The sequence below is a fragment of the Scyliorhinus canicula genome, chromosome 6 (genome assembly GCF_902713615.1).
Source record: "Scyliorhinus canicula chromosome 6, sScyCan1.1, whole genome shotgun sequence".
In the NCBI taxonomy this organism is placed as follows: domain Eukaryota; kingdom Metazoa; phylum Chordata; class Chondrichthyes; order Carcharhiniformes; family Scyliorhinidae; genus Scyliorhinus; species Scyliorhinus canicula.
In genome coordinates, this window is record NC_052151.1 from 123163334 (window position 1) to 123186033 (window position 22700).

Genomic DNA, 22700 nt, shown 5'->3' on the forward strand with positions numbered 1-22700 from the left:
TGTAAATAATGACACTTGAAACCAGACCTGCGAGCCTCCTTTTATTAGTGGCAGGAAAAGAAGATACGAGATGGTGAAAGATCGCAAGGTTTCCTCAATGCTGGTAGTGAAAGTTCTGGCAAATTTGTACTCTTCTTTGGTGGTAATAGTTGAGCTACTATTTCTAGTTTCTCATTATTTAGAAAATATTCTGATTTATCTTTCTTAGGTCCAAAATGGATAACCTCATAATTGTCCATTAAACTCCATCCACCACAGATTTTGTCATCAAATAAACCGTTGAGGATTATTCCTGAATTTCAATTGAGTTAATTGAGACATACCTTGCACCATGATGAGACAACTGTTGGCTACTAATGCCTAATTCTGGTGGCTGGAAGCTGATTCCTGCCTTTCAAAGCTAGATTATGTTTCCACATAGCAATTTTCCCATACATACCATGGCCTTGAAGAGGGTCCAAATAGAGCATTATTTTTTTAAATTACTGTAAATGAAGAGTCATAGCAAATATCAGGTTGTCTTCAAAAAGCAATGTTCTTTTAACTAGAAACAATGCAGCTGCTTCACAGGTTTTTTAACATTTGAAAAATTCTCTTCATCATGAGTGCAAATTCACCTCATACGATTTGCTGACCTGAATTATTTCTTAAGTAAAATCATTATGTGTATTCATAAATTCTCATGTGTCAGGGCCAGATGAAAATCAAATGTAGTTGTTTACTCAGAGAATTATGCAGGAGATAATTGGAAAGGTGTATGCAGATATGTGTTAAGCTTCTGAGATTGTTCTCATCGTGCTCAAATAACCAACAGCAAATATGTTTTAGCATTTGAAGGAAGGAAACCAGCAATCCTTAGTCCGCCTGCCCTAGGTGGACTCAAGACCCACAGCAATATGGTTGATTCATAGCTGTCCTTTGATAAGACCTGGCAAGCATTCAGTTGCATCACACTGCTGATGCACAAAAGTAGGAAGTAGACAGACCACTTGGCATCGGAATCAGACATGACAAAGCCACATGTAGCCCTGTCGATCCTACATGGTCCACTTTGATACCATCAAGGTACTTATGTCACAATTGAGAGGGCTATCCCATAGGCCAATCAAAACATACTAGTTAAACACTCAGATGTATACCTATCAACTAGACACCTCCATAAAACTGGCTATGCCCTTGTCCTCTGGCATCAGGGACAAGGAAGCACCTACTTTATTCTGTCAGCTGATAATTCAGAATTCCTCCATGTTGAACACTTAGAAGAAGGATTGAGGTGGCAAAGGTTCCAGGTAGGATCTTCAATGACCAAAAGTTACTTGGTAGCACTGATACAAACAGAGCTGTTGAGACCATACAGACATTGCTTGTAGTGTAAAATTATGGTTGGTGGTAAGAGAACTAACATGAGGGAAAAAACTGACTTGACCTCATTTTCACCTATCACAATTTCACCTGACTATGACAGTATTGATAGGAGTAACCGCCACATAGTCTTTGGGAGACCACATCTGTCTTCTGACTGAGAACATTCTTCACCATGGGATTTTCCCCATGGTAAATTGGATAAATTTCGAACAGATCTAGCAGCTCAAAACTGGGTAGCAATGACCCACTGTTAGCCATCAGCAGCAGAATTGTACCCGTCAAATTCTGTAACCTCATGGCCTGGCATATCTTTTACTGGCGGTAATAGTGAAAGCAAAGATGCCCTGGGCGTGACTGGATTATTAGAAGTGGAACTAAATGAGCGTAATCTCATAATAACTGAGGAGATGTGCTGGAGACCGCAGAGTGGTAAAGAAGGGAGTGGCTTGGACTCTGTTCTGAGTCACAAAGCATTTCATCTCAAATTCTGTACTTGCTCAGTATGTTATTCATTTTGCATAAAACTCTAATTGGTTATACACCTGAGGGAATTAAAAACCCCATGTCCTTTTCAATCCATGGTATTTTCCTGTTGGAGTCAAGACCCCAGTCATCACTTCAAAATTCTTTAGAACCACAGAATTCCTGCGGTGCATTGACTCTCTGAAAGATCACCCTTCCTACACCTACTCCCCCGACTCCTTCCTGTAACACCATAATCCCACCTAGCCTGCACATCTTTGGACTTTGGGAGGATGCCAGATCACCCAGAGGAAATCCACACAGACATGGGGAGAAAGTGCAAACTCCGTACAGTCACCCAAGGTCGGAATTGAACCCGGGTCCCTAAGGCTGTGAGGCAGCATTGCTAACTACTGTACCACCAAGTCCCAACTCCGGTCTGAGGGGGAAGCAGCCCTGGGATGTGATTTTCCTAGAGGTCAGTCCCAATTGAGAGGAGGGTAGGTTTGGCGACCATCTTGAAGTAGGATGCAAGGGAAGAAGGTGGAATGCTGTAAGTTTGGGTCCAATTTAAAGGGATGACAGGAGCCATTAGTGTGGTTTCTAGTTTTGAAACACTATGCCAGGGAGAAGAGAGGAGCAGACATCCATGGCAGGGTAACTCCAAGGTTCAGTAATATGGGAGGTGATTAAGGATAATCAAGGCATATTGTTCCCAGATAGTCGCAGGAGAAGGTCAACCAACCAAACCAAACAGACCTGGATGGAGTTCTCAAAGCAAGTGAGCAGCCACAGTGTTCTGAGAAGGGTCTGGGCGCAGTGCCGTGAAAGGTTTAATGACTTACTTCATTCTGGAAAAGTGGGTGCAGCATGATATGCTGATGATGGGCATTTAAGTCTACAACCATCGGCAGACCTAGCAGCTGAGCAACTCGAGGGTGCACGGTGCTCTTGAACATGGCAGAAGTGAGTTCCTAGGATGTTTACTGACTGATGAGCAAGGTTCAATTCCCTAGCTCTACTGAGGAGCGACAACATTAACAAATGCAGCATCCCATTTTATTGAGCCAGTGCAAATAGTGAGAGATGCCAGCATTGCCTTATCTCTCACCCTTTCATCCTTTCAGAAAAAAAGGGTACACAATGTCAGGGAGAGGGCTCACAAAGGTGGATGACTGCCCAGCTTGCCATCCTCATTAGAGTGGAGAAGGAAGCCCTTGACATCGCAAGAGTGTCATTGCATGAGAAAGTGGGTGATGGAGCAATAGAAATACCTATAAGTAGAGGGTGAAAAGACGCTTAATTGGACTTATGCTTAGAATTAGGCGGGTTGTTGACTCCTATCGTCCTCCTTCAAAAAAGTCAAAACAGCTTCAGGAAGCTGGCAATGTAGCATAAAGGATTAACAGATGTGTTCATGATGTACCACTGACACTAGTCATTCATGTGTTAGACTCTCAAGGGAGAGGTTGGAATCCTGTCTAAGAGCGATATGCCTACTTTAAAACAATTTAGAAGTCGTAATAATAAACAAATGTTAAGCAGATACCAGTTGATGTCCACAGTCTGTGTAAGAACCAAATCCTCCTAGCTAGAGTCCAAGACAGAAGGCACCAATCTCAAAACATGGTGGCAGCTCAGAATAGGCATGACAGCCAGAAATTAAGCATCTACCAGCCCCCATGTTTCTTGCTGCTATCTAGCCACCAAGATTCTGCTCCATATAATTCTAAATATTACATGCAGCATCTTTATTTCAAACCCACTTTGGTCATTGATTTGTGCAATTTTACCTAGAGCTTCAGGTAGGAACATAAGAATGGTTTCATACAATTAAACATGGTTTCTTCCAACACTTGATTTATTTTCAAATCTTTAGCATCCACAATAATGACCCATGAATAAAGTAGAAACAAAAAACAGTCAAGAATAGAAATTTTCTCATATTCTACAGTGCTTAGTATCATAAAAACACAACCATGAAATAAATGCTCAATTCTTCAGTCGCTCAATACACAAAAGAACATAGGAAGTACAACTTTTCATTCCATCAGTATGCCTGACCTCCTTTGACAAATGTACATCAGGAGTATGGGGATATGCCGATATTTCCATAATATGGTACAAAGCTGATAAATCTAAACCTTTTGCCGTTCTTTATTTACAAGACAGTTTTATTGATTTCTCCGTTCAGCCAGAGCTATGAATAAATTATGAGGGAGTGACAAGCAACTTACATGTGTTGATGAATGAAGAGGGAAGAAACTGGTTTTATATGCAATTCATTTAATCTTGCTTTGGAAATTTTTGCAGCAAGTTGGTCATAGCTTTCTGTAAACAATGCACCTCTGTTATCTCTCAGCCGCAAGATCAGTAACCTCTGCAAGTTCTCCTTCTTAAAATAGAGTTGATTAAACTTCTTCCTTAAGAACAAATGGCAATTCACAAAATAGATTACCTTCTGAAGATGTAGAAGTAAATATTTTCATGCTTTCTTGAATAAAAGTTGTTCAAGCATTATGTTCCCCTCTGTCTATAGGGGAGTAAATATATGTGGCTTGGTTCCCACAACATTTCTTAAACCAAGGCAATTGGATGATGGATGAGTTAATATTTAAAGCCTAGTAACAAATGTGAGTGGAGAATCTCATCTATTTAATTGACTTTTATAGCTAACGGAAATAACTGATAACCAATTGATGAGGGCTATCCAATGGCTAGAATTTACATCAACATTCGGGGAATTAATAGCAATTTGGTTGGTTGGACTGAAATGCATAAAGTCTGTCCAGTGAGCGGTGACCCATGGAGTTCTATAAAGGCTCTTTGCTGTGCACGTTTTCTATGTATTATTTGAAGGTATTTTCTAAGGGTACCAAGCTTGAAGACAATTATAAATATAGAGAAGAGGGAAAAACATGCAATTGGATATTAATGTAGATTAATTAGATTCCATAGCTCAATTTGTCCCAATAAATGTAAGGTAGTGGATATATTTGCAGAAAACATTAATGATTTAATACACAATGAGGAAATATTTCTGAACAACCCAGTAAATCTGTAAGATAAAATGAATTGGATGTAGTCATTGATAATTTGGCTAAAACAATTGTGATAACTTTGCTTGATTACCGATTACCAATGAGACCACAGAGAGAATATTACATACAATTTTAGGCAGCCTTTCTTTAAAAGGATTTCAGCATTAGAGGTGGTTCAGAAAACAGTGACAAGAATGAGTCCAAGATTTGGAATTACAGGCAGTCCTCGACTTTATTATGTTCAAGTTGCAACGAACGGCACTTACAATGTATATAAATCAACTTTACAATGTTGGTTCCGACTTTATGACACCATGCCAGCACATTCATATGTGTGCATTGACTTTCTATGCCGCCCATCTGTATAACCGGACAGGTTAAGCCATCTTTATGAAGTTTGAAATTAGTGTTTTCATAGAATCATAGAATTCCTACAGTGCGGAAAGAGGCCATTTAGCCCATCGAGTCTGCGCCAACCCAGGCCCATTCTTCCGCCCAACCTTTGGACACTAAGGGACAATTCAACATGGCCAATCCACCTAACCTGCACATCTTTGGACTGTGGGAGTAAACCAGAGCACCCGGAGGAAATCCACACAAACATACAGAGAGAAAGTGCAAACTTCACACAGGCAGTCACCCAAGGCCGGAATCAAATCAGGGTCTCTGGTGCTGTGTGGCAGCAGTGCTAATCACTGTACCACCATGCCACCCGGTGAAAATTTTAAAAATACATTTATACGCTTACGTTGTGTTTAACAAGTGTTGAGACTCACATAGTTCAAGGTTAAACAGGTAACTGACAGTGATGAATAGCTTCATTATATCTCCATACTAACCAAGAAACTTGTGATAAGGTATGTAGGCATTAACAATCACCTCAGTGACTCGACAGGAAAAGAGTTGAGAGCACTTAACACTGCCAGGTCACCTATGAGTGATTGCCTACCTTGGTTCAGGAACCTATCCCCAATTTTTACCATTGTTCCTATAGGAAAATCAGTTCCGATTTATGATGTTTTGACTTACAACGTGGTTTTCAGGAACCAACTGTGTCATAGGTCTGAGAACTGTATGCTTTACAAATAATGGGTCGGTGGAGTGCAAAAATTCAGCCTGAATCCCAGAGCAACATACTCCAATGTGCTTGAACCATTGAGTTAACTAACCCTTTCACATTTTTAACTTTTGCCCATTCCACTTCCAAAGGGAGTATGTTTTCCTTGGGCTGAATTTTATGCAAAAAAAAATGAAATGAAATGAAAATCGCTTATTGTCACAAGTAGGCTTCAAATGAAGTTATTCTGAAAAGCCCCTAGTCGCCACATTCCGCGCCTGTTCGGGGAGGCTGGTACCGTTATTTAAGAAGGGTTGCAAGAATAACTCGGGTAATTATAAGCCAGTGAGCTTGACGTCAGGAACGTGAAATTCTTGGAAAAGGTTCTCAGAGTTAGGGGGCGCGATTCTCCACTGCCCACGACGGGTCGGAGAATAGCGGGAGGGCCTTCCCGACATTTTTCCTGACCTCCCGCTATTCCCCCCCCCCCCCCCCCCCCCCCCCCCCCCACGGCCGCCCCACGACACAAATCGCTGCTCGCCGTTTTTTACGATGAACAGCGATTCTCCCCTGGCCGATGGGCCGAGTTCCCAGGCCTTTACGGCCGTTTTCACGAACGCAAACACACCTGCTCTCACAGTTCGTGAAAACGGCCGCAAAGTGCCGTTCCGGACAACCGCCGTGACGCTTGGCGCGCGGGCTTAGCGACGGTCGCTAAGCCCGCGATGCCGTGCTTCACGGGGCCGCGCTGCTAGCCCCGCCCGGGGGGGAGAATCGGGTCCCGGGAGGGGGCGCGAAGGCTGCCGTGAAACACGGCCAGTTTCACGGCAGCCTTTACGACTCTCCGCATTCGTGGAGAATCGCGCCCAGGGTCTATGCACATTTGGAAGCGAATGGTCTTATTAGCGACAGACAGCATGGTTTTATATGAGGAAGGTCATGTCTCGCTAATTTTTTGAGGAGGCGACAAAAATGATTGACGAGAGAAGGGCTGTTAATATTGTCTACATGGACTTTAGTAAAGCATTTGATAAGGTCCCTCATGGTAGGCTGGTTCAAAAGATTAGATCACATGGGGTCAGGGGCGAACTAGTTGGATGGATCCTGAACTGGCTTGGCCATAGAAGACAGAGGGTAGCGTGGAAAGGTGTTTTTCCAAATGGAGGTCTGTAACTAGTGGTGTTCCACAGGGATCAGTTCTGGGACCTCTGCTCTTTGTAATATATATATAAATGACTTGGAAGAATACGTAGCTGATCTGATTAGCAAGTTTGCAGATGACACTAAGATTGCAGGAGTTGCGGATAGTGATGATAATTGACAGGGAATACAACAGGATATAGATAGGCTGCAAAACTGGGCAGAGAAATGGCAGATGGAATTTAACCCGGACAAATGCGAGGTGATGCATTTTGGTAGATCCAATTCAGGTTGGAGTAATAAAATAAATGGCAGAACCATCATGAGCAGAGAGACACAGAGATCTGGGCATGCAGGTCCACAAAGCCTTAAAAGTGGCAGCACGTGTGGAAATGATGGTAAAGAAAGCATATGGCATACTTGCCTTCATAGGATGGGGTATCGAGGATAAAAGCTCGAAAATTATGTTACAATTATATAGAACATTGGTTAGGCCATATTTTGAATACTGTATCTAATTCTGGTCACCGCACTACCAGAAGGACGTGGAGGCTTTGGAGTGAGTACAGAAAAGGTTTACCGGGATGTTGCCTGGTATGGAGGGTATTAGCTATGATGAGAGATTGAATAAACTGGGATTATTCTCCATAGAGAGACGGAGGCTGATGGGGGACCTGATAGAAGTTTATAAAATTATTAGGGGTATAGACAGGGTTAACAGTTGGAGGCTTTTTCCCAAACAGAAATGTCAATTACAAGGGGGCACAAGTTCTAGGTGAGGGGGGAAAAGGTTCAGTGGAGATGTGCGGGGGAAGTTTTTTTTACACAGAGGGTGGTGGTGGCCTGGAATGCCCTGCCAAGTGAGGTGGTTGAGGCAGATACGTTGGTTACCTATAAGACTTATCTGGATAGGTACATGAACACCGGGGTGCAGAAGGATACAGGCGGTTAGTCTAGATAGTACATGTGTTCTGTGCAGGCTTGGAGGGCCGAAGGGCCTGTTCCTCTGCTGTATTGTTCTTTGTATTAATAAATCAGACTGAGCAGAAAGAAAAGAAAACTCCATTGATTGTTTCTTTGTCCTGGGATCACCTGAAAGTGCTTCGGAATGAATGAATACATTTTCTTTGTAGGCAATCTGGCAGGTAGTTTGTAATTAAAAATGTTCCACAGACAGCAAATGTGTTGAATTACATTTTTATGCTCAGGGTCCAGGGAGGAATGTTGGCCAGGGCAGTTTTCAGGCGTTGGGTCCTCAATTTTCATCTGAAAAGACAAACAGATGTCATTTAAAATTTCATATAAACTTACAAAGCACTGGTCCCTCAGTATTGTACTGCAGTTGCTAGAGTAGGTATGTAAGGCCTGAAGTACAATAGTGGCTGTAATATGTAATATTACAAAGTCTCCCCTGCCTGCAGAATGGCTCCCACCCGACTGTGGCGGCACTGGACTCAGTCCACAGCCGCCATGTTGGATTCCCAGAAAAAAAAGCACACGTGTCTCACGCCATCGGGAACCCGGTCCATCGGGGGAGGACCTCAGGTGACGTCCTGAGGCCATCCTAACGGTGTACGGCATACTCGCGTTTTGGAGGGGGCAGAACATCACAAAAGCGGCACTGCTCCTGATTTCGGCACAAACGAGGATTCTCCGGCCGATTGCCGAACACGATTTCAGCGTCGGAGACAGGAGAATCCCGCCCATGGTATATTTGTTTGTTTATGTAAAAATCAAATGTCTTGTGTCATTTTTCAATGTTAAGGTGCTATGTAAAGACAAAACACAAAACTTGGTAGGCTCTTGTTATGGTTTACCTTGCTGTTCATTCACACTTTTCATTTTCTTTCCAAATGTATCCATGGGGCAGCACGGTGGCTCAGTAGTTAGCACTGCTGCCTCACCGTGCCGAGGATACGGGTTGGATCCCAGCCCTGGATCACTGTGCGTATGGAGTTTGTACGTTCTCCCAGTGTCAGCTGGGAGTGTCACTCCCACAACCCAAACTTGTGCAGAGTAGATGAATTGGCTACGCTAAATTGCCACTTAATTGGAAAAATTAAAAAGAAAAAGAAAGTGTATTCCTTTTCTTTTATTCTGATCTTCTACATCTCCCCTTTACTTGCATCTGCCACATGTCTACCAATTGAGCTCATCACAGAATCATTACAGTGGAGGCCATTCAGCCAATCGAGTCTGTACTGCTCTTTGAAAGAGCATTCTATCCAGCCCCACTGCTCTGCCTTATTCCTGTAACCTTTCGCATTCTTTCTTTTCAGATAGCAATCCAATCCCCTTTGGAGTACCTCGATTGAAACTGCCTCCACCACCCTTTCAGGATGTTGGTTCCAGACTCCAACCATCCACTTAGTGAAAACATTTTTCCTCACATCACACATACTCCTTTTGCCAATTATTTTGAATGTTCTCCTAAAATATTTTATTGTTTTCCGTGCTGTTTAAAATCCTATTTTTTTTAATTATCACCATATTCTGACATCACGCTTTCTTAGCCCATGCTCTAATACAAGTGCATAAATGGACCAAGCACTTCCAAATTTTCTTTAATCTGAGAAAAAAATATTCCCCCTCACCCTTTGCTTCCTATAAATTATTTAAAAGATGTAAAAAGAAACCATAATACTATTTTGAAGAGTAAAGGAATTATCCCTGCTATCCAAGCAAACATTAATCTGTGAATCAACATCAAAGACATATTACCTGATGCTTATCACATTGCTGATTGTGGGAGTTTGCTGTGTGTTAATTGGCTCCCAGAAGGTTTGTGGTAGTGTCTCTACTTCTGAGCCAGAAGTTATAGGTTTGAGACCCACCCCAGGACCTGAAGGCCCAGGGAGGTGCACTCATAACATGGTCAAACAGGTTGGGAGCGTCAACCTGAAAATCCTTCCAACATGCCAGAGGTTGGTGATAAGAGCGGGAGAGATGACTGGTCAGCCACACTTGATGTGCAGTGGGGCCTCTCAAACTGTAAGCCCCTGGCAACAGACTAGCGACCTATTCGGGAATTACTAGCTGTGGAAATGGACTCATGTATGCCTTAGTGCCTCACCAGGTGGGCAAAGAGAATTAGAATTGGCTCCCACATTTTCTACAGAGATTACACTTCAAAAGTATTTCAGTGACCGAGCCATTCCTGAAGTTGCAACCGGATGGCTTTGATTACAACCAGAGCACTACAGTGCTAAAGAGTGCTATATTCAACTGAGCTTAATCCCAAGATCCAATCAGATCCGATACCTGACCATTCAACCAGACCAGCCCCACAGTTCAGCGATGCCCCCTTGCAGGCTTTCAGGGTTTCAGGGCAAGGCAGGAGGTGATCTTTCATGCAGATGGGATCAAAAGGCCCTCCTGCCAGCCTGAAGAGAGGTTGAAGAGGTGGTGAACAATCATGGAATGATAAATGGGTCGAGTGCAGGAAACAGGTTAACAATCTGCTCTGATTTACAATGGTAAGTGCCAATGACATATTTCAAAATGCATGTCTTGAGTGGTCATCAATAGTGTAAGGTGCAAGTGGGCTGGTACGCCAGAGGTGTGAACGTGTGATTAGCCTGAGTGCTGCATGACATTTGAAGCCAATGCCTTTTGCACTTTTGTATGCACTTTGAAGCAACATGTGAATGACAACCCAGTAGGTGTGATGAGAATGCGTGCAGACAAGGGGGTTTGGAGTCACTTTGGTGTCACAATGTCAATAACATTGCACTTTGTCCAGAAGGACAATCTGACCCACAATTCGTGGGAGTGGAAACAGACAAGAGGAGGAGTTCCTGGTATCAGCCTCCTCACAGCAGCCAAGAGATAGGCAATAGATCCCAAATGAGGAGGAACCATGATTGTTTGTAGGTGGCAAGGCTGGCTGGCCAGATATAATGAAGACAGACAAACATTCTGTTGTTGGCTAATGGGCATACAGAATGGATGCACCTAATGTGAAATTCTCAAACTATGCTGATTGATAATGTGATTCCTTTTGTTCTCCACTACAGGTCACCATCTCCAAGTACCATGCCACAGCCATGGGAGGAGCCTGAAGATTCCACCTCAGGATGAAGTAGTTACCACCCCAAAGAATACTGCCTCTTCATCAACCTCCACCAGCACAGTTACACCCACAAAGTCTCTGAAGGGTTCACATGTAGATTTGGGAGCACAATCAGGTGGACATGCTGCAGACATGCCCAGCAGATACGGAGGGTGCAACAGCCAGGTCCTTAGATGATCAGAGGACTGCTAGGGATCAAGATCATGTTAAGCCCAGCTCTAATGACTGGACTCTGGTCACAGCAACAAGAAGCCTGCTGGACATGTGGCAGAGGTTAGGGAAATATGTCAGATACACTCTGGATTACATGGACTATGGAGATGACCATTCACTCCATGAGTTCTGCCATGTCTTCGGCATTTTGAGTGTATAGCTTCATCCATAGTTAGGTTGATGAGTGCCATTTTAAAAAAAGGGTTAATGTTAAATATATAAATATAGCGTCTATATCATCAGCAATGTAAGATCACATGGTAGCAGAGCATGGAGAGATTGTTCCATCTACGGTTTCATGCTATGTCTGTAATGTATGTGGTTGGTATAATGTTCAATAATAAGGTAGGAACGGTGGAATTCTATGCTTCTGGGATCAGTAGATTTCTCCTGGTTTTCAGAATATAAAAGTTATGCTCAGTAAGACAGGTTTCCCTCTGGGATTTGGCTTGCTCAGCAAATAACATATGCTGTGGTCATAAAAAGATGTATTAGTATTTTAGAACCTTGCTTAAAATAGTTTGTCATTGGCATCTCTGCACATCTGTCCATGGTCCTGCCAATTGGATTTATGACCTTCTCCTCATGCTGAGAAATGCTCATCATCTGAGGAGGATTAGAGTTAGGTTCCTTGCACTCTGCCCAATAGGATATGGAACCATAGAAATGTTACAGCATAGAAAGAGACCATTAAACCCATGGGCCGGGATTCTCCGACCCGGCGCCGGGTCGGAGAATCCCTGGGGGAGGGAGGGAGGCGCGAGAATCATGACCCACCGCCCCGACGCCGGCTTCCCCATTCTCCGACACTGTTTTTCAGGCACCAGCGGGATCGCCGGTCAGGGGCCATTGACAGCGGCCCCCCGGCGATTCTCCTGGCTTCAATGGGCCGAGTGGCCGACAAATTTGGCCAAGTCCCGCCGGCATGGATTACTCACCTCCCACACGGCGGAACCTGGACGGTGAGTGTGCGGGTGCCATCCTGGAGGGGGGAAGGGGGATCCGACCCTGTGGGGGGCGCCCCCACGGTGTTATGGCCCGCGATCGGAGCCTACCGACCAGCAGACGGCCTACTTTACTCTGTGCCAGGCCCCTGTAGGGCTCCGCTGTATTGCCCAGGGGCCGGCACGGAAAAGGGAACCACCTCCCCGCATGTGCGGAAATATGTTGGCCGTTCCGCGCATGCGCGGACTCGCGCGGGCCGTTTCCCACCGGTTGGAGCTGCGGGGACGACTCCAGCATAACCTAGCCCCCTAGAAAGTTGAGACTTCCTCACTTTTGAGGGTCGTTGACGCCTGAGTCACTGGCGCCGGTTTTCACGTCGGCTTGGGGACATAGCCCCATTTTTAGAGAATCCCGCCCATGGTGTATGTGCCAACTAAAAAAGCTAACCACTCATTCTAACCCCACCTCCTGACACCAAATCCATAGCCTTGCAGGTTACATCACTTTATGTGTATTGTATGTTTTTAAAATTTTATGCATGCAATTCTCCGGAAAATATTTCTAAGTGTGGTAGCGAGCGGGAATTGCCACATGCTTCCCGGTGTTCGGCCCAGCAATGCCGGCAACATATTTCAATATTAATTGGTCCACATAACGAGGCCTCACGGGCTTCACTCCGCAAATGAAGGCTCGCCAGCTGATTTGGCCGGGCGTGCTCACCAGTCTCCCGCTAACAAGGTCAAGCAGCACATAAGCTGCACTTGCTCAGCCAACTCCAGTCAGCTCGCAATAATGGCGCCAAGGAGACCAGCGCAGAGATATGGGAATACTGACCTCGCGAGGCTCCCAGACGCAGTGCAGGTCAGGAGGAATGTTCTGTTCCCCCCGAGGAGAATCAGCCACACGGCAGCCAGTGCTGCCTGGGATGAGGTGGCAGCAGCTGTCAGCTCGGTAATTGTGACCAGGAGGAATGGCTTCCAGTGCTGCAAGAAGGTCAACAACCAACACCGGGCAGTACAACTGAATAGACACCAAAGGGGTGTCTCCCACAAGGGAGTACCCAACCCCCAACTCCCCGTGACCCCCAACCCTCCCTCCACGCCCGCCCCCACGCCAACCCTCCCTTCATACCCCCCTCCTAACACTGTGAACCACGCGTATGGCTAATGATGCCCCCTCTGTGTCTCCTCAGGAAGAACCCTCCCATAATCATTGGGAGAGGGCCCAGACTGACAGAGGTGTGCCAGACTCCTCACCACCTTTGAGAGGGCCATGGAGATGACTGTGTTGGGCGAGGACAGATCGGTCGCCCATGTGGAGGATGGCGCAGAGGTGAGGAACCACTTGGCTCCACCAAGATGACCTGTCAAACGTGCGTTGTTATTGCCTTACTGACTGACCTATCCCTCCCACATGCCCATTCTCTTGCAGGTCATCTAGTCGATGGTGCCGGCCGATCCCGGGCGGCCCCCTCTTCTGACTCTGAGGAGAACACCTCGGAGGAGAGCTCAGAGGATGCAACCATAGTTGTGGCACAGCTGTCATCCCCACCCTCCGCCAGCACAGGTACACACACCTCGGTGGGAAAAGGTAGTGGACAGGCTTCTGGGGCACAATCTGGTGAGCACCACTCTACTGGTGATTCACCAGTTTTATAGCCGATTGGAGGAGTCCCAGAGGCTACGGCCGCAGGAGATGGCGCCGCAATGCAAAGCCCCTCAGCCAACAATGCTAGGGTGGTGACCCCAGTGGGAAGCCTGGTGGATGACGTCAGCACCATTAGTGAAGGTGTCCAAGGCATTGTGCAGTCAGTGATGGCCATGCCCGAGGGTCTCGGGGGATGTCACCAAGTACCAGGCTGACCTCGATGAGGTTCTGCGGGACATGTCCCGCTCTCAGATGGGCATTGCTGAGGCACTGCAGAGCATGGCCTGGTCACTGACGAGCATTGCCGAGGTCAACACTGTGGTGCAGACATTGGGAAACTGCCAGGTGCAGAGCCAGGTGATGCAGGGGCAGCCGGGGTCCAAACCAACTGCTTCTCTGTCCCAAGGTGAACCCCAGGGCCCTATGGGAACTGACCGGGAGGAGGGGGCTCTGGGTGCCAATCCGGACCAGTCCCATGGAGTGGCAACGGTGGCCACCAGCTCCCCAAGTTCCACCAATCTGATGAGGCTGTGACTCGCAGTCAGCATTTGGGACATGGTGGCACCGCTGTGCATGAGCAGCTGGCAAGTGCGTAGGGGCCCTCAGGCCTCAAGAGCCCCCAGAGGACAGCCGGCAGCGACATCGAAGGCTATGAGATGAGGTAAGCAGCTGGCTGCCTCCACCTCAGGTGTGCATTCTGGGGAAACACCAAGCTGTACTGGTAGAGGTAGGAGAACCAAGGACGTTGAGGATCACTGACAGCACCAGGGAGAAGGGGGTGGCACCATCAGGAGAGTGGGGGATTGTGAAACATATTAAACACCTTTGTGCACAACCAATATGATGCCTCTGTCACTTTCTTCCACAATGCGGCCTGACCTCTAAACCCTTTGTCATCTCTGCAGGCACCCCCTCTCCCCTCCGCCCCCCCCTCCCCGTGGCACCCACCCACCCTCTGGCCGTTGACATGACCCTGGAGCTGTGTCCCATTCTCTGGGTATTCGGATGTTTGCTGCTGCATGTGTGGTGTTGCCTCCCGCAGTGCTCAGGCACAGTGTCCAGGCATCAAGGTGTCATTGGGATGCTCGGCAGTGACTCCCACAAGTTACATGGCCCGCCCACCCACGGGAATCCACTTGGAATGTGTGAAATGCTCACTTAACCATGATTGCTAATCCCCTATCCGCAATAACCTTCTGGTACAAGACCAGAGGCCTTGGCCATCGGTGGGGGTTGTGGGTGGTCAGAGACAATGGCTGCCCCTGGAGCGGGTAAACAATGCAGGGGTCAGCATGGTGGTGCCGTGAGCGGTAGTCCACCGGTTATCCCCCCCCCCCCAGCTCCCCCACAATCTCCTGCGGCGGTCCACCCCTGTGGAGGGTCCTCCACCCCCAGCCAAGGGTCCCTCACCCCTCCATACCGAGCACTGACGTGGCAATCCCAGCGCCCTTAAGCTCTTTGCCTGTGACCAAAGATGGCTACTCATCTCCTCGGCTCCCCACAGAAGCCCTTCCAACAGGTTCACATTTTTCAAAACGAGTACTAATCGGCGCCAGAATGACCACTTGCTGGGGAGGCCGCTGAATGATAGGAGGCCTTTGGATATGGGGTGGCTCCTGTTAATTGAATGGAAATTGGGCTGGAAGCTGGGCTTAAGTGGTGATAATTGGTTTCTTGCCTCACTACGGCAAGATGCCATTTTCGCCTACGGGAACGGGGTGGTTGCATTGCAAACTGTTTGGCGCCTGGTGCTGTTCTCGTTTTTGGCATGTCCTCAATTTCTATGCCATATTCACCGGCTTTGTTTCTCTTGAGAGAGAGCATAATGAGGACAAAGATTTGCTCCCTTTATTTATTCATTTATGTTTGTATCTGTCCACTTTGCTGCACCAGGTTGTGCAGTGCCCTCTGCGGTACATATTGCAGAACCCATTCTGGATCAGTCAAGGCAGCGGAAGCATATCTTAAGAAGTCTAGTTGTTTGCTCTATGATGGCTCTTGTGGATACATGAGCTCCCCCTTACTCCAGGAATGTCTCACTGAAGTAATCTGTCATGTATGCAAGGCATGGCCCTCTTCAGGGAGGATCCATCCAACCTGGACTGGCTCAAAAAGCTCTGGGAGCCATGAGTTGCACAAGATACATGTGTCATGACAAATATCTAGGAAACAAGCATTCGTCATCTACTGCCATCGCACAGCAGTTGGTATGTTCAAGGAATGAAATGCTTTCCAATTTGGATTTGTTTATTGTCATGAGGTATAGTGAAAAATATTTTTCTGCGTTCAGCACAGACAGATCATTAGGTACATGAAAAGAAAAAGTTAAAAAAATACATAATAGGGCAAGAAAATACATAATAGGGCAGAAAATACATAATAGGGCAGAAAATACATAATAGGGCATATGCAACTGGCTGTTCCCTGGAAAACTTTCCCTATGGCCACGAGTGCAGTTGATGACTCCATGATCCATGAGTGATGATGCTGAACACAACTGTCTTCATCAGTGGTGAAGTGGATAAATCATAAATCATTACAACTAAATAGGACACCAGACACCCCCATTATGCACCTGTGTCACAGCATATCAGATGCCACATATGTTCCACATTGTCCCCTAGAAGCACTGCTGGCATAGAAATTGAGCAGTACAGTGACCCCGAGGGTCAGTGGTAGCTTTTCCAACAAATCCACATGGCGACATGTCTTGATGAACCAACACATTTCCCAGAGCATCCTCTGATGGCTCTGGCATTGCCGGTCTGACATCTGGAGATAGTTTGTTCTTCTCTGGATGCATTGAGCACCAGTGCCAATCTTTACTAATGCTTTCCCTGGATTTCTGCACCTTGACCAACCTTCCCCTCTGGTGCTGCCTGCTATTGGTCTTGAGGCCTTTGTTGTAGAACTGCATGAACTCTTATTCTACATATTGTCTCCTCCTGCTTTCAAAGTTGCAGGAATATCAAATGAATGAGACCCATGGTTATTAAAGTAATTGCACAATGTGAAGAGGACAGAAATACATATGATAGCATGCCCATCCATTTTTCTCATCCATTTAACTAACCATTAATGAGTCCCTTTAATTAGCCAAGTGTGTACAACATGAAATCTACCCACCCAAAATTAACCTCCTCCCACTTTAATCCAGCGCACATTCAAATAAGCTGCATTTGACATGAAACCCTTACTGTCTGGTGCATGTAACCTTTGAGACCCATTCCTGTACCTTCCACAATCCTCCTGTTAGTCTCACACTTGCCCCATCGTTCTTGAACCACTCAATACAATCTTTCTTCTTTCCTCTGTTACATTGGACCCTATTACGATTTCCCTGGCCTTTCCATGTATCGCCCCCCCCCCCCCCCCCCCCCCCATGCCAACACAGGCAACCATCCAAATGTCCATTCTGATCCCAAATTCCACTCCTTACAAACCCCTTCCCCTCCCCCACACCCCAACCCTTACTTCTGTCCATCCATTACCAACCCCATAAGATCTTTGAATACTAAACCTGACTGTGGATCTGCTGCCATACTAAAAACTCCCCTCCTTGAAAATGACTATTCCCTCCAACACGCAACAACCTCAATTCAACGCTCAGGATCCCTGGGCGAGATTCTCTGATCCTAAGGCTAAGTGTTGACGCCATCGTAAAACATCATCGCGTTTCACGATGGCGTCAACAGGCCCCGAGGAGCAGCGATCCTGTGCCCTACAGGGGGCCAGCACGGCACTGGAGCGACTCACACAGCTCCAGCTGCCAATACCAGCATCAAACGGGTGCTGCAGGTCTGTGCATGCACGCTATGGCCGGTGCAAATTCACGCATGCGAGTTACAACCGGCGCGAACTCACGCATGCGTGCTAGTTTCCTTCTCCGCGCCGGCCCCAATGCAACATAGCGGAGGGCTACAGGGGCCAGGCGCTGAGGGATGTAGGCCCCCACCAGGAGAGGCCGGCCCGCTGATCGGTAGGCCCTGATTGCGGGCCAAGTCACATTGGGGACCCCCCCCCCCCCCCCCCAAAACCAGGCCGCCCCCGCCGAGGTCCCACCGGGTATGACCACATGTGAATGGCGCTGGCGGGACTCGGCCTATCTCGGAGGCAACTCGGCCCATCGCGCGCGGAGAATCGCCGGGGGGGGGGGGGCGTAGAGCAGCCCCCGACTGGCGCCATGCCGACTGTGCCGGCGCCAATGGCGCTGATTCTCCGGTTATAGCGAATCGGCGGACCGGCGTTGGGGCGTCGGAGCGGCATCGCGTGAAGGGTGTCTTCCCGACGGCGATTCTCTGACCCAGCTCAGGGTCAGAGAATCCCGCCCCTATATCGACAGTGCTGACTCCATCCATCTTACAATTCCTGCCTCGGATCCTGGCATCATTCCACTTCAGCTCCTAAAACTATCTTCATCAGTGGTGAAGTGGATAAATCATTAGCACAACTAAATGGGGCACCAGTCACCACCTTTATGCACTTGTGTCGCAACCAGAGAGATATTACATATGTTGCACATTGCCCCGTGGAAGCACTGCTGATGGAGAAATTGAGTGGGAGCAGACCTTATTAGAGCCAAACCTTTCAGAACTTAAATTAGAAAACATTCATGCACACAAAGGGTGGTAGATGTTTGAAACTCTTTTCCGCAAACAGCAATTGCTGCTGGATCCATTGTTAATTTTAAAACTGAGATTGATAGGTTTTTGATCACCAAATCAATTAAAAGATATTGGATAAAGGCCAGTAAAGTAAATCATTGGATACTGTAGCTTTAATGACGGATCTGCAATAAAGAGAATGAATCCACTGAACTTTATGACTTGCGCTGCTTGCACATAAGAGAGGGCCATTGTTGTATGATTTCAGCAGCACCTTTTTGATGTGAAAGATAGAGGCATTGAAGTAGGATTGCTGCCATCTGCTCAGCAGAAAAATACTGCACAAGACAAGACCTAATTGCTTGCAGGGGAGGCCGAATTATGGCATTCTGCCTGGACGTCACTGTTGTACTGAACCTGCAAGCTTCTGTTGATTTTGGAGGTCAAGGTGTGGCCCATATGTGACTTTGTATTTGGTGGAGGCAGAGTCACCACTTTGGTGTCATTTGAAGTCATTTGAAGCTTGTGATTTAAGTATGCAGGTCATTTATTGCTTCAATAAACATGAGTCAAAAATGCTCAGTGAGTTATGGCAGTGAATCTGATGCTACGAATAGAAAAAGAAAAACTACCACTTTAGAAATTAAATTAGAGGTTTTAAAGTGTTTTGAGGCTGGAGAATATGCAGTTGATATTGGGGTTTGAGCTTCATTGCTACAATCCAAGGATCAGGAGGGAACAGCAATAATAAGATTTATTATTTACATTATACTTTCTCTCAGCTCATCAAGAAACAGTATGTTGAGAATAAGCCATCAGGGAAGTTTGGCATATCAATTATATCCTCAAGACTATTGACAATATTGCTGATTCACAGAATGAAGTTACATTGTCATGCCTGAATGAGGTGTGACAAAAGCATGGCCTGAATGTGGGAGCAACCTCAGAAGGTTTCATGAGGCTGCCCCCAAAATTCAGCAGCAGATCATCACCTTAGCTTTGCTTTGAAGTGATGGAGGAATCTGGTGTGGTGGAATTGTTCATGACCCAAGAGAAAAGTTGTCAAATGGTGATTTGATGCAACTAGAAAAACAACAAGATGAACAAGAAAAACTCACTGTTGAGACACTAGCCCCTGCAATGTCAACAACAAACGATTGTTAAGAGCTTCCCAACATCGAATCAGCAATGACAACCTTTACAGAGTTTGATCCAAACACAGAACACAGTTTCAAGATTGTTGACAATATTGCCCTTTGTCCCAATAACTCCACCAGGACTTGACTGCTCAACTTACTTCCAAAACCAAAATCACTCCATCTTCAGTCATTGAGCTTGTGCATGCAAAGAGGCTTTTATGTGCATTCACTCAGAAAGCATTTGAGAAAATAGGTCTTTGACTGAACACTTGGAAAACAAATGTCCTCGTCCTACCAGCTACATGGCTTGCAAAATCCATCGCCTCCAATATGCTAAATTTTCCTTTAGTGTCCAAAGGTGACCTGGGAATTTGGGGATAGACCGGGGAGTGGGCTTAGGTAGGATGCTCTTTCAGAGGGTTGGTGCAGACTCGATGGGCAAATGGCCTCTTTTTACACTTCAGGAATTCTATGAAGCAAGCACAGATACTTTGTCAGGAGCAGGTAGAGATGAAGGTGATTTGATGGAGAGGGTGCGCAAACATCCAAACAATTCACCTATCCAAACCTCTAAGCAACTCATGCCCCGCATATGACAGAGTCTACAGATCATGCATTGGACTTATCTGTTACGTAATTGGTTAAGAGACATTCCAATTAGTTGTCTCATTTATGTTAAGTATCCAATAATTGACACTTATATGTAAAGGGGCTTCAGGTGGCCTTTGTGTCAGGTGGTGTGATGATAAGAGTTTTGTGCAGAGTCTGTTAAAGTAAAATAAAGGTGTTTGTGAAAAGGAGCAGAACCTTTGACTCATTATACAACAGCAGCTAAACGTCCAACATTATCAGCCATCTTAGTGGAAGCAAGTCCCTAGGGGACTGCCTAAGAAGAAAGAGAGACTGGTGAGTGTTATCTATAATAAATGTGTATATTATTTGTTTACTATTTAGTTATTTATTTTACTTTACAGTTTATTACATTTTGAAACATTTAATATTGCACAAGTATTGTTTATCCAGATGGGAAATGTGCAAAAAGAACCTCACTCCAGTTTATACATTGATTCTTATTTGAATCTCTGGTTCACTTAGATTTGATTCACTTGAAGTTACCCCACCCATCCTTCTTGGCCCTTCATGCCAACACATGTTTTTCATCCAACCACCAATGGCCCCTTATGCCCTCCATTCGAGCACAATGCCCAAACATCCCCCAAGATTCCCCAAACCTCCATGCAAACTTTATAGCCATTCATCAAATGTCTACCATGGGCAGATCTCAGAGGCCATGCAGAGATGAAAAAGATCCAAATATCTACACAGCTCTCAATATACAGACTTGATATTTTTAAAATCCTCTCATTAATGAAAGCATCAAAGTGTTTAAATCTCAAGTAGTTAACCTCTTAAAAAATGAACTCTGTTCATACCACTAATCCTTTGACAGCCTCTTAAAGATGCCATTCAAACTTTGAACTTAAAATTCCCTGCTGGAATGAATGCGGCTTTTGAAACTCAGCTAAGCAAAATGAATATCCCTTAGGAAAATATCAACAAACTGGTTTAGTAACACTGTGTACACATTTTACATGATGAGCGAGGCACACCTCTCCAGAGTGCTGCCTGCTATATCTGTTGCACAGAATCTCCAGCACATGACTGCTGATGTCATGGTTACCACATGGTCTACATCACCCATTATCATATCTATTCCATTAGCTCATTGCATTGCAGTACATAAAACAGAATATGAACCAAAAATATATTTACTTTAGTATACTGTCATTCCATGTTGTTCCGTTGCTGGATTCCACAGGAAAACTCTATTTTCCGTGGCCCAAAATTAATATTTGGAACGATCTTTTAAATATTGTGATAAACAAAGAAAAAATAAGCATCATCGACTTATTCGTTAACAAAGCTTTCTTTCAAAACTTTTTAAATTTATTTATCTTAAATGAGGCCATTCACAGTTAGCTTAGTTGGTTGGAGAATGGTGTTTAAATGGATAGTGCACGATCAATACCCCGAACTGGTAGAAGTCATCCTTGGGGCCTGTGGGGAAGCACGGTGACGCAGTGGGTTAGCACTGCTGCCTCACAGTGCCGAGGTCCCAGGTTCGATCCCGGCTCTGGGTCATCTGTCCATGTGGAGTTTCCACATTCTCCCCATGTTTGCGTGGGTTTCGCCCCCATAACCCAAAGATGTGCAGGGTAGGTGAATTGGCCACTCTAAATTGCCCCTTAATTGGAAAAAAACAATTGGGCGCGCTAAATTAATTTTTTTTAAACTTCTTGGGGCCTGCCTCTTCTACATGTCCCATTGTAATATCATGACATCATTGAGACATGATTAGCAACCTTTAGCCAGTAAGGATGCTACATGGAGAGAGTGTTTGGAGTTTTCCTACAAAAGCTAACATCCTAAATTTCAGACAGTGAAAAATGAGCATGCTTGAATTTGAAGACCTAAAGTACTGTTGTTCTCAAAATATATACTTGTGTTCATAATCTGTCTTTTAGAATTGCAGACTATTAACATGGCAATCCTGAACCACACCCACCCACTTGAAGAAAAATGAAATGAAAATCACTTATTGTCACAAGAAGGCTTCAAATGAAGTTACTGTGAAAAGCCCCTAGTCGCCACATTCCAGCGCCTGTTCGGGGAGGCTGATACAGGAATTGAACTGTGCTGCTGGTCTGCCTTGGTCTGCTTTCAAAGCCAGCGATTTAGCCCTGTGCTAAACCAGCCCCTGGTTTTGGAACATAGGAATTTACATAGGAACATCGGAATTAGGAACAGAAGTAGGCAATTCAGCCCTTTGAGACTGCTCTGCCCTTTCACCCTTACACTTCACTTACCCTACACCTCCCACCAAACCACCCATCCTGCTCCCAAACCACCCACTCCCCACAAACCCCAAAAACAGCCTGGATGCAGCAAAATCAAGGTCATAGACACAGAGACACATAGAAGATAGGAGCAGGAGGCGGCATTTTGGCCCTTCGA

At 45.8% G+C, this 22700-nt stretch overlaps 1 protein-coding gene across 8 annotated transcripts in view; it reads right to left on the reverse strand.

Moving 5' to 3' along the window:
- Positions 1-3670: 3670 nt before the first annotated feature.
- The window catches only part of LOC119967471 (sterile alpha motif domain-containing protein 12-like), a 119756-nt gene continuing 100726 nt past the window's right edge, over positions 3671-22700 (reverse strand). For 7 of the 8 annotated variants that reach the window (XM_038800040.1, XM_038800041.1, XM_038800042.1 and 4 more), the window contains exon 5: positions 7930-8331. In XM_038800040.1, coding sequence (XP_038655968.1) covers positions 8321-8331 — 11 coding nt within the window. In that variant the 3' untranslated portion in view covers positions 7930-8320. Of the gene's footprint in view, positions 4251-7929; positions 8332-22700 lie in introns of those variants that run through there. The other variant, XR_005460993.1, reaches the window with a different exon arrangement.